Source organism: Papilio xuthus, unplaced genomic scaffold, assembly GCF_000836235.2.
Source record: "Papilio xuthus unplaced genomic scaffold, Pxut_1.1 DF827570.1, whole genome shotgun sequence".
NCBI classification, from domain to species: domain Eukaryota; kingdom Metazoa; phylum Arthropoda; class Insecta; order Lepidoptera; family Papilionidae; genus Papilio; species Papilio xuthus.
In genome coordinates this window covers 2,540,924-2,552,437 of record NW_013531079.1, presented here as the reverse complement: position 1 = coordinate 2,552,437, position 11,514 = coordinate 2,540,924, and the positions used below count along the sequence as shown (strand labels likewise).

Genomic DNA, 11,514 nt, shown 5'->3' with positions numbered 1-11,514 from the left:
TCTATTTTTTTATAGTAAGGCTGTATATTTTCGTTCCTTTAACAACTGTACAAGGTCGTTACTTCAATAAGTAAAGCTTTTTTGCTTAATTGGAGAAAACAAGTACCATAATGTCATAATAGCTGCGTGAAGTAGATACGTCAGTTTTGAGTAGATGTAATTGGCTGGTTCCTTTGTGTTGGGAGACATGTAGGTAGGCTAGGAGTTATATGTTTTGCTACTGCCATTCAAATGACAAGGATGTTGAAGACTTGCATTTTGTATACGCAACGTTGTCATGTTACATACATAACGGTAGGTTTTCACAGCTGTTTAACTTTTATCAACACATGAATGGTCTCGCGAGTTCAGTTTTATACGAGAAAATTGTAGCATTGAAAGTGTTAAAACACATTGTCTTCTATATCTTATACTTAAACATTAAATAAGAATTGTTTATAAAAATTCTGATTTAGACACACTTTAATATTAGAAAAGTAGCACTTAACAGCTAGTTTTAAACCTCCTTAAACTTAAAATACTTCAAGTTACCAAGGATCAAGAATTTTGTTTCGTTTTCATTTCAATCCCTTTGAATAAACTAAATTGCTACACTAGAAAGTTTTATGCAAAAACTTTTTCGTTGGTTGGTTTACAATTTTTTCAAGTGGTCGTTTGAAGATCGCAGCAAAGAGTTTTTAGCTTAACGAAGGAAGAGTTGAAGTCTCCTTAACTTCCGACTTGTACTTTATAATGTGTTTCTTGGTAAAAATAAGTTTGAATATTAACTTAAGAATTACTGCGCAACGAAACGTTTTAAATTCCTTTATGAAACTAATGTTGTTAACAATAATAAAAATTAAATTACAATTTTTGTTAATATGGTAAATTTATTGTGTTGTATAAGCTACATATGTGTACAATAAAGCATAAAGAAAAAAAGAAAGAAAGAAAGAACGAAAGAAATTCGCAAATATTTTGAAACAGATTTTAAACTAAAATCCAAATAATAAACTTAATATTGAAAACATAAGACGTACATGAATCCATGAAAATGGAGTACTTTCCTTTCTACATCAAATTATCAATGATTCTTTAATTTCACAATTTACTGTAATATACGTTTAAATTATTAAAACGTACGCGAGCCATTATCTTAAACTTATACAAAAAATTCTAAAACATTCAATTATGTCCGTCCGGTGGCACCGATTAGTTTCTAGTCCATCGGGAGCCTTTCGTCAGGGTAAGTCGGACTGGTATTATTTCACGGACCCCGTCCAGCAGTAAGACATGTGATCAATTTAATCTTCAGCAAACATAGACTATGTAGATAATATATGACGTACTGATATACAAGATAAACATACGACATATATGTTGGTTAGTTAACAGTTCGATACAGAAACCATCAGGGTACGAAGCGAACCGTGAGATTGGTGCGCGTAGCGAACTAAATTACTTCCTTACTTAACATATTAGTTTCCTCCGTGCATACGAATATTGACTAAGCGAATGTTACTTTCAAATATTAATATGAATTATAGAAGAAGAATATAGACTACTTTTTCATCATCTCCTATGCGTCCTGAAGGTCTCGGAGCCTACCCTAAGTTAGGAATGACTAGGTCTTAGTTAATACACTGGTCCCGTGTAGGTTTTCACACATATCTTTGAATCTATTCGCAGATATATGCAGGTTTCATCAAGATGATTATGTTCACAGTAAGAACGTCGGATAAATGTACATATGTAAATCGGAAATCGAAAAACACATTAGTACATGGCGAGATTCGAACCTAGGACCTGCAAATTGCAAGTCGAGGGCTTGTACCGTGAGCCACCGACGCTCTTGCTCGAAATTTTTCATTTTAATTCCACAACTTTACTTACAATTTAATTTCTAACATATTATGAGATTGTGTTGTATATCTTTTGTATATGTTGATATAAAATTATATGTTCCCGCCATTATACCGCAATGTATCATTCCGCCCGCGTGTAGTGGACATTAAAAGGGTCCGAGGTGATAGATGGTGCCCTAAAAACGTCATTAAACCTTTTAATGTGTCTGTCACACAAATATAACATCCTATATAAATATATCTTAGATACGTATCGACTGAATAGCTTCATTGTTAGTAATAAACTAAGATTTGAAAAACCCAAACTTTTTATTAGTTAATTACGTTATTATAACAGCTTTTTTAACGAAAATAACACTGATTAGGCTACGATTTTGTAATAATGTTTTTACAGTGGAAATCGACCTTGAGAATGAAAAAAAAGGAAATATATGAAGTACTTACTAGAGCGTCGGTGGCTCAGGGGTCAAGCACTTGACTTGCAATCTGCAGGTTGGAATCCCGCCATGTACCAATGTGTTTTTCGATTTCCGATTTACATATGTACATTTATCCGATATTCTTACGGTGAAGGAAAACATTGTAATTGTGTGCAACTTGAACATATCTGAGAAGAAATTCAAAGATATGTGTGTAGTCAACCAACCCGTACTTGACCAGCGTGGTTGACTATGGCCTACTCACCCCTTACTTAGGGTAGGCTCCAAGCCCTTCAGTGGGGACGTATAGTGAGCTGATGATGACGATGAAGTACTAGTGATCAAAGAAAAGTTTAATTGTACATTATAGAGCAATAAGAGTAGTATTCAAATGTCTGCTTACCTTTTAAATGATAGTCGCAATTGCATATTTTATTACATTTTTTCAAGTTAAACAGCTGAATATATGATAGATAATTTCATTGAATTTAACTTTAAAAGTTCTGTACAAAACATTGTTTAAATCCGTCTCTGTAATTGACATTGCTCCAACTTGGTGCGGGTAGATTCATGAGGATTGCGATAATCAAAGTTAAAGCGCCCACAAGTTTTGCTATTAAAATAATACGCACAGAGTTTTGTGAGAAGTTTCTACAAATTACAAGCAGTTCTACTCTTTTATAGTATACGAAGTCTAATTTTGTATATATACTTTAAAATATTAACAATTGTATTAGCATTCAATTTTACTTCTTACTAATATTATAAATGCGAATGCTTAGATGGATGGATGTATCTCCGGAACAGCTCAAAGGATCTTGCTGAAATTTGAAGTAAATGTAGGACATAGTCTGGAAGGATACATAGGTTACTTATTACGTTTCTTTTTAATTCCGTATGGACGGAGTTGCGGTTGATAGCCAGTTCAAAATAATTTAACAGTAGTAGATCATTTTAACAGTGGTAGAGCCCGCCTTAACATCTTCGCACGAATTGGCCCGGCTCGCCCGGAGAAATACCCCGACCACATAGAATACAGGCGTAAAGTGGAAGCGATTCCGCGTTTCGTCTGATGAGTGTGCGTCCCGGAAGCCTCATTTAGTCCTCTTTCACTTCCCACCCTTTTTCCTATAAGGAAAGGATGGGAATTGGAAATGGACTTTCCGGATGAGAGGATGCATGTAAAGGGAAAATATTTTCTTTCTGTGCATCCTCTCCTCCGTCGATTAAAGGTAGGCAACGCATATGCAATTGCGTTTGTCCATGGGCAACGGTCACTTCGCTATTTCAGCGATTTCAGGTAGCCGCTCACTCGTTTGCCACCTTATGATATAAAAAAAACATCTTAATAACAACAAACAAAGGCATTCTAAAGTATAATAGCAATTTTATAATAAATATTATCTTAAAAGCAATAAACAAAATTTATTATTTGAATATTAATCCATTATAAAAATGAAAATACTGTCTCTTAATCTACGTAAACCAAGCTCGGCGGAAAATCAGATAAAGTGCTACAGATTATGTAAATTACTCTGAATATTGTTACGGCTCTATATTTAAATGCTCCAAATCTGCGACGTTCAGTTAAATATTTCTTTTTAATGTTCAACACCGAAGCTGTCGCCCGCGACTCCGTTTGCGCAGAATCAAAAAACCCTTATAAGTAGCTTATGTGTTCTTCCAGACTATGTTCTACATGTGTGCCAAAGTTCATCAAAATCCATTGAGCGTTTCCGGAGATCCCTTTAAAAAACACATCCATCCATCCATCTAAACATTCGCATTTATAAAATCTATTGTAATAATCACTTTAGGAATAAAAAAACAGAAGAATAACTTCAACAGATACATAAAAGTGCTTTCTAGTCTTAACATTTAATATTATTAGCTGGTAAAAGATACTTAATGATCTATGACTAGCCTTTGTCAAAAATCAAATTTTCTAGAAAGGCTATGATTGGTGAACACAAAAATAAATGAGAGTCAAAAATAACTACATATCTATTTATTTACAAAAAATCTACAATAAACAACACTTAATTACTTTAGTCTTCTTGCTTAGAAGAATCTGGTGAAAGAAATACCACCACTGGGCTCCCATCTATTGCTGGGTAAGTAAGGGGAGACGGACTTGCTCCAGCCCGCGTTCAAGTCCAAGGAGGAGGTGCGATCCTTGAACAGGTTTAGGTTACCCATTGCTGAGTAGTCGGTCTTCTTGAATAGATCTGTGTGTGCTGCTCCCAGGGTTGCTCCGATCTTGTCACTGGAATCATAAATTATCATAAGTAACTACCAACACTTAAAAGACTTTCATAGATGAAGACAAAGACGATGTAGAAAAAAGAACATTTTGTTAAAAAGAAAATTGTAATTAAAAAAAAATTAAAGAATTCTTGATAAATTGGTAAGAAAAAACGTAGGAATTTAAATACCATATTTTAGTTGGTAGTCTACCACGACCAGTCTGAAAAGACTGTAACGAAGAAGAACAAGAAGAGTATTAATTGGCAATCATTATAGATTGCTTGAAATATTTTAAAACCACTCACTTGTACATGTATCCAACTTTTCCGCCATAAGTATCGAAAGTAGGGAAGTTCGGTTTGTCTGGGAAAGTTCTTGTGGCGAATGCACTGGCGGTGAGATCGTGCTTGTCGTTGTGGAAGATGTTAGCCTTGCCGCTTGCAGTCAGCTGATCGGCAACCCCGGGGATGCGGCTACCGGTTAAAGTTGCTCCATGGCCCTTACTGTAACAAAAGACATATATTTTGAGTCAATTGCACCGAAATCATGAACTAGAAGGGACTTAATCTTTTAATTTTGAACGCTGTTAATATTCAACTACTGGGGTTTTAAATCTTTTCTACATTGTTTCAACGTATGTTGAAAAAATTCTTGGGGCATTTCACACAAGTCATGTCTGTGATCTGATTCTTTACATTTTTAAGGCCGTTTATTAAAAATAAGCTGATAAATCTACTTACATGTTATCCCAAGCCAAGCCAGCACCAGCTGAGCCGAATCCTCCCTTGCCGTCAGCGGCATTAACTGAACCTATAGCGCTCAAAACATTACTGTCACCTCGGGCTATTGGTATCTTCGCAGCAACGTTAGAACTTCCATCTGGGTTTGTGTTGATGTTGCCATGTGCTTGTCTTCTAACTCTAACTGGATGCAATTCTTCCACTTCATCATCAGCTTCATCTTCCAAAGCAAATATTCTAATGCTGTCATCATCTTCAATGACTAGATACGGCCTTTGGTCTTCATTTAAGTATCTACAGCTGACGCTGATTAATAACATCGCAAAGACGAAGACTTTTGATGTGAACATTTTTTGTTTTTAATTAACTTTTACTTCACACTATTCTACTGAACTCTTCGATGTCAACGAAGCAACTGATAATCTCACCAACAAATCTAACATATTTATACATCTCTATGCTGGGTTGAGTTCTTCCCCGTTGCACCTTTGACATCGTAACATGAAGTAAGATTAACTAGAAGTGACTTCACGTAATTAAAATTATCATTTCTATATGTAAATTATAAACAAAAGATATTAAAGAACTCTAGTGGGTAATACAAAGAAATAGGATATTACGAATTTCCCACAATCCTAAAACACTGTCGAAAACGGATAATGTAACCGTGAATTAATCTTACTTCAAAACATATTGTTATCTCTGTTTTGTCAAATATAATGACAGAGATGACGATATATTTCATATAGAGATTTTGGCCTCAGAAAAAGACCAGTTTTTTTTGTTATATTAAAAAATAAGTTGATTCACTGATATAACAATTATCGTTTCTACCATTCAGTATTTATTTTATTTTATTATAAACAATTCGCTAATTAAATTATAAATCCGTGTAACTTAACAAGTTTCCTTGCAATTTAAAATTAACCGTGAAATTGCCTCAACTTTATTACAAAGTCTTTTGTCTTTATTTTTACAAAGATAATAAATGTTACAATATGTTATTATAATAATTTTTCTTAAATAGGAACTTATACTGTCTTTTTTTTGTGATGTCGTTTCCAGTGAAGAGTTGATCAATGTTGTTAGAGGATTCCCCGAGTCGCGCGACTTGTAATGTAAACAAACAGATATCGTATTGTATGCATGCGTTATGTTACGTTTCCTTAAACATAGTTCATAACAAATATAATATTGAATAGTAAAATGACATTGTTAATATTTCAACAATACGTATTGTAAATAAATTCACAATACATAAATAACTATAATAAAAGATATTTTATTCATGTTGTATCTATTTAATTTAATATAAGATAAGATAAGATAAAATTAGCAATTTACTATTTAATTTATATCTTTATCTTAATAATTTTAACTTTTAAATTATTCAAATTTGCGTATAACTTTATAATAAACTTATATAAAAACAGCTAAACTCTCAGTATATTCGTCCGGTGGCGGCACCGAATAGTTTCGAGCCCTTCGAGAGCCCTTCTTCAGGGTTTGTGGGACTGGTATTAATTCGCGAACACGTTTATATTTAACTTTAATTCTTACATCTCATGTTACTAATATTATAAATGCGAATGTTTGATTTCGATAACATTTGGTACAGATGTAAAACACAGTCTTAAAGAACATATAGGTTACGTAACAAGTTTTTTTTTTTAATGTAGAGTCTTTTATGACATGACAAGATGTTGAAGAATTACCAAAAACCTTTTCCTTATTTTAAATTGATCGATACGGTCTCTCGATATCGAAGAAAATAAACTCAATTATTATTATAAGTATTTATTAAGATCTGGTTCAAAAATATATCATCCTTCTCTTTTTCTATAAAAAATAACAGTGATAAAAATATATCCTTGTGCAGTTACTCATCAGCGGAATTTCGTGGGCGCTACCATATGTAGCTTGCTACGAAATCTCTACGCCAGTTAATATACTACGTATATGTATGGCAAATATATATTTATATGTTAAATGAATTGTATTTGTGTATGTATATACCATATATCTTGATACTGCATCCGACTGTGCCTAGCGTAAATTTATTGCAAATAGATTACAGTAAATCAACGGCCCATAAATAATTCGTGCATATAACCTAACCAATATCTATATGTTAGGTGAATATGTTTATAGAGTAATCACGACACTCGCCTATAACCTATTCAGAGATCACGGATCTCTATTTGGCAAGGCCAGATAACCCTCCACAATTCACTTTTCGCCATTTCGGGTGACGGAACATGACGGGTGGCGAGCAGAGTCTTTTACTCCCGGAAATTCACATATCTTTGAAATTTGCTGATATCTGCAGGTTACATCGCCATGTTTTTCTTCAGCGTAAGAAACGTAGAATAAATGTACATATATAAATCGAAAAACACATTGGTACATGGCGGGATTTGAACCCTGGACCTGCAGATTACAAGTCAAGTGCTTTACCACTGAGACACCGACGCTCTGGAAATTATAAGTATGAAAACTTACTAAAGTATACTATATTACAAAAGTGTGTTTTTAGTTTTAGGTATTCAGATGATTCTAGCTCATAGCTGGAGTTTAGTTACTTTAATAAATGGTTGTTTTTGATTTTGTATACTTCCAAATTACTGTGATGTCTTGATGTATGTCTTGAGGTCTGAAATTTGAGTTCCATAATTAATTTTTATTACATACATATAGATAAAGGCAAAGCTAATAAGTGTGTTAAAATTAAATATTTACATTTCAATGTTCTTTTAATTAATATTTTAAAACATGAAATTTAATTTTTATCTCATCACCTTGACGTTTAAATACCTTTAACTATATATAAAAACACTAAAAGTATCTTTGACGTCATAAATAAATCCTGCCAATTTTACGCGCCAAAAAGTTACCTCTCCGAAAAATATTTGGTCTTTTGAATCCGAGCGCGGTACTTTACCAATAGAGCGTACTAATTAAAACTCGAATCAAACATTAATACGATAATTACAGTATGAGATCATTCACATATGTATCTTTGTCAATTTCTTATCGCGGGGATTTCTCTTTGCAATTCAAACATTGCTTAATTTTATCTAGAAGTGACTATACGAAAAACGTCAAGAGTTTATTTAATATAATTTTATCAAGGTCAATAATTTACTATGGTGTTATACTTGACTTCACACATAATAACAAATCTATGTATCAGAAAAAAACTAAAAAGTAATTTATTTACATTAAATTAAAAAAAATATTAATCAATTAAATAAAAAGTAATTTTATTCCAATATAAAAAGAATATTCGTCTTATAACACTTGATTATTGTATTAAAAAAAAACATGCCACATCTAGTGAAACTAAGTGTCATTCTACGGTCAAAAGGTCATCGGGGAATTAAATCGACCAGCGCTTGCAAACTATAAATATGTCTTGCAATATTTGTCCGATCATCAGTCATAGCAAATTGTACGAACAGTTACCAAGTTTGTAGAAGAAAAAACAATTCTTAAAAATGTATTCACTTAAAATATTCGTAATTGCCGCCATAATGATAGGAGCAAGCAGTAGAAGTGTGCCAAAAGAAAGAATAGGATCTTACGTACTAGTTGAAGAAGATGATGACATGTTAGTCTACGCTTTAGTAGATGACTCATCAGAACCAGTATCTATAACAGAAGTACATCCACAAAGAGTTAGAAGACAGGCACATGGTAGTATAAACTCAAACCCAGATGGCAGTTCAAATGTAGCCGCAAAGATACCAATAGCTCGAGGTGATAGCAATGTGTTGAGTGCTATCGGGTCAGTCAACGGAGCGAATGGAAAAGGAGGTTTCGGCTCAGCTGGAGGTGGTTTGGCTTGGGACAATATGTAAGAACACTGTTATTTCAAAGCGCCAATAGCCTAAGGTTAAGAATACGGATATCAGATCACGTGGTCGAGAGTTCGAATATCGCCATTTGACTATTGTCGTAAACCATATCCTAGCACAAGCCTAGAGCTTAGTTGGAATGGTATTAAAAATTCACAAAATCTGCTAATATTTTTTCAAAGCAAAAAAAACATAAATTATTCTACTTTTAAGCAAATTAAAGTGTAAAACACAAACCACATCACTATCTAAAACTCAGAAATACATTATTAGGAAATGAATATGGTACAAAGTAGCAAGAAATTTATAGAGTTCCAAGAAATCAAATCTCTAAGGACTTTTATCTTACAGTTTTTAGTTAATATTACAATCATTTGGAGCGAAAGCGCGCTTTCGTTACCAAGTCAAGTGTCAGATTGACTAGTAAGGGGACACAAACGTTGATATTTTAATAAGGCTGCCGATACACCGGCAAAATGTCCGATTTTCTTCCTAACACAGTGGACTAACAAGCTGATAGTGATGGCAAATGAACCAAATTCAACCTGTTTTTTCTTTTGTTACAGTAAGGGTCATGGAGCAACATTAACTGCAAGCCGCATCCCCGGCGTTGCCGACCAGCTGACCGCAGCTGGCAAAGCAAATCTATTCCACAATGACCATCATGATATCACCGCTAATGCCTTCGCTACAAGAACTTTCCCAGACAAACCCAACTTTCCCACATTTGACACATACGGCGGTAAAGTTGGATACACATTCAAGTAAGTGTACTAGAATTCATATCAAAGAATCTTTGCAATGACTAGCTGTCGCCCACGACTCAGTCCACGCATTGTTAAAAACCATATTAAGTAGCCTATGTGTTCTTGCAGACTATGTTTTACATCTATGCCAAATTTTAGAGAGAGAGATCCGTTTAGCCATTCCGGAGATACAAACATCCATCCAAACATTCACATTTATAATATTAGTGTAATTAAAAATTTACAACAACCTTCATATGACAGACACCTTCTTTATAATTCTGCGATGGATAATAATGTTCGCATACATTGTATATCTCCATTTTCCCCCTAGTAAAGGATTCTTGAACACCCTAAAGTGTTTGTTGGTAGTTGCTTATGATAATGATTTGTTCCAGTGACAAAATTGGAGCATCCCTAGGCGCAGCACATACGGACCTTTTCAAGAAGACCGACTACTCAGCGATGGGTAACCTGAACCTGTTCAAGGACCGCAGTTCCTCGCTGGACCTAAACGCAGGCTGGAGCAAGTCTGTTTCCCCGTATATACCCAACAGCAGATGGGAGCCCAGTGGTGGTCTTTCCTTCACCAGATTCTTTTAAGATATTTAACTTATGATTATTTAATTAATATTTTAATATAGTACAATAAACATATATAACACAATATTTATATTTTTCATTAATAATCAATACCTTTGCTATTAAATTATTCAAACTTTCGTGAGACATTATACTAAACTGATATATAAACACGGCTAAACACTTACGTATATTCGTCGCGGACGCGGCCCGTCGCTCAGTGGCCGACGGCCGACGGGCCACGTCCGCGAAATAATACCAGTACCACTCATCCTGATGAAGGGCCCCCAATGGGCTCGAAACTAGTCGGTGCCGCCACCGGACGAATATACGTAAATGTTTAGCCGTGTTTATATATCAGTTTAATACCTTTGCTCTTTATATTTCGTTCAATATGTTCAATATGCTCGTTCAATATGGGTACGAATTCTTTTGCGAATCTGCTGAGCTATCTAAATATTTTGGTCGTTTACATAGATAAATTTTAATCATAAGGCTTATTTTAATTATCATTACCTTTCTTATCATCATTATATAATACCATTATATTACCAATGACAATTTACACCTGCAAAAACTTCACCTTCCTGACCTTGGAAAAATGTTACAAATACGTCAGTGTATCTCAAGAATTCCGTCTTTTATAAATAAGAAATGGATAGTAATAAATAAAGCAGCCCATTCGATTGCCTGCCTGAAGAGTTTCCAAGTAATGAAACTGAATAATGCATGGCTATAAACGTAACCTCGGGCCTTACAGCGGCGCATACGAATACGCAACGTATACGAACACCATTTATAAACATACACTGCCTACTGTATAAAATTGTCTTCACGCAATTTCGCTCAATACTATGACAACTTAGTCGTAATCTTATCATTCGTAGTTAATGGACAAAGACAAAGTACAAACGTTCGAATTTCAATAGTGTATGAAACTGATCTCGATAAAAACGACATAAACGTCTGAACTTGAACCCCTATCGGGCATCCTTGAATCGGAATGCTAAACGCGTAAAGAATGACAACCCAGGCCGAGGTCCCCTCTCGGGGGCCCTTGAACCCAATCACTCTATGGA

General features: G+C 34.4%; 2 protein-coding genes across 2 annotated transcripts; one reads left to right on the top strand and one right to left on the bottom strand.

Annotated features, from left to right (window-relative positions):
• Window positions 1–4,256: 4,256 nt before the first annotated feature.
• LOC106118555 (defense protein 3-like) lies at window positions 4,257–5,659 on the bottom strand. Its single transcript, NM_001312415.1, is given in 3 exon segments — window positions 4,257–4,529; window positions 4,816–5,013; window positions 5,251–5,659. Coding segments are annotated over 3 exon segments (753 nt in total). The 5' UTR covers window positions 5,601–5,659; the 3' UTR covers window positions 4,257–4,324.
• Window positions 5,660–8,694: 3,035 nt separating this feature from the next.
• LOC106118545 (defense protein 3-like) lies at window positions 8,695–10,520 on the top strand. The gene is given in 3 exon segments (NM_001312370.1): window positions 8,695–9,106; window positions 9,674–9,871; window positions 10,252–10,520. Coding segments are annotated over 3 exon segments (762 nt in total). The 5' UTR covers window positions 8,695–8,747; the 3' UTR covers window positions 10,457–10,520.
• Window positions 10,521–11,514: the final 994 nt, after the last annotated feature.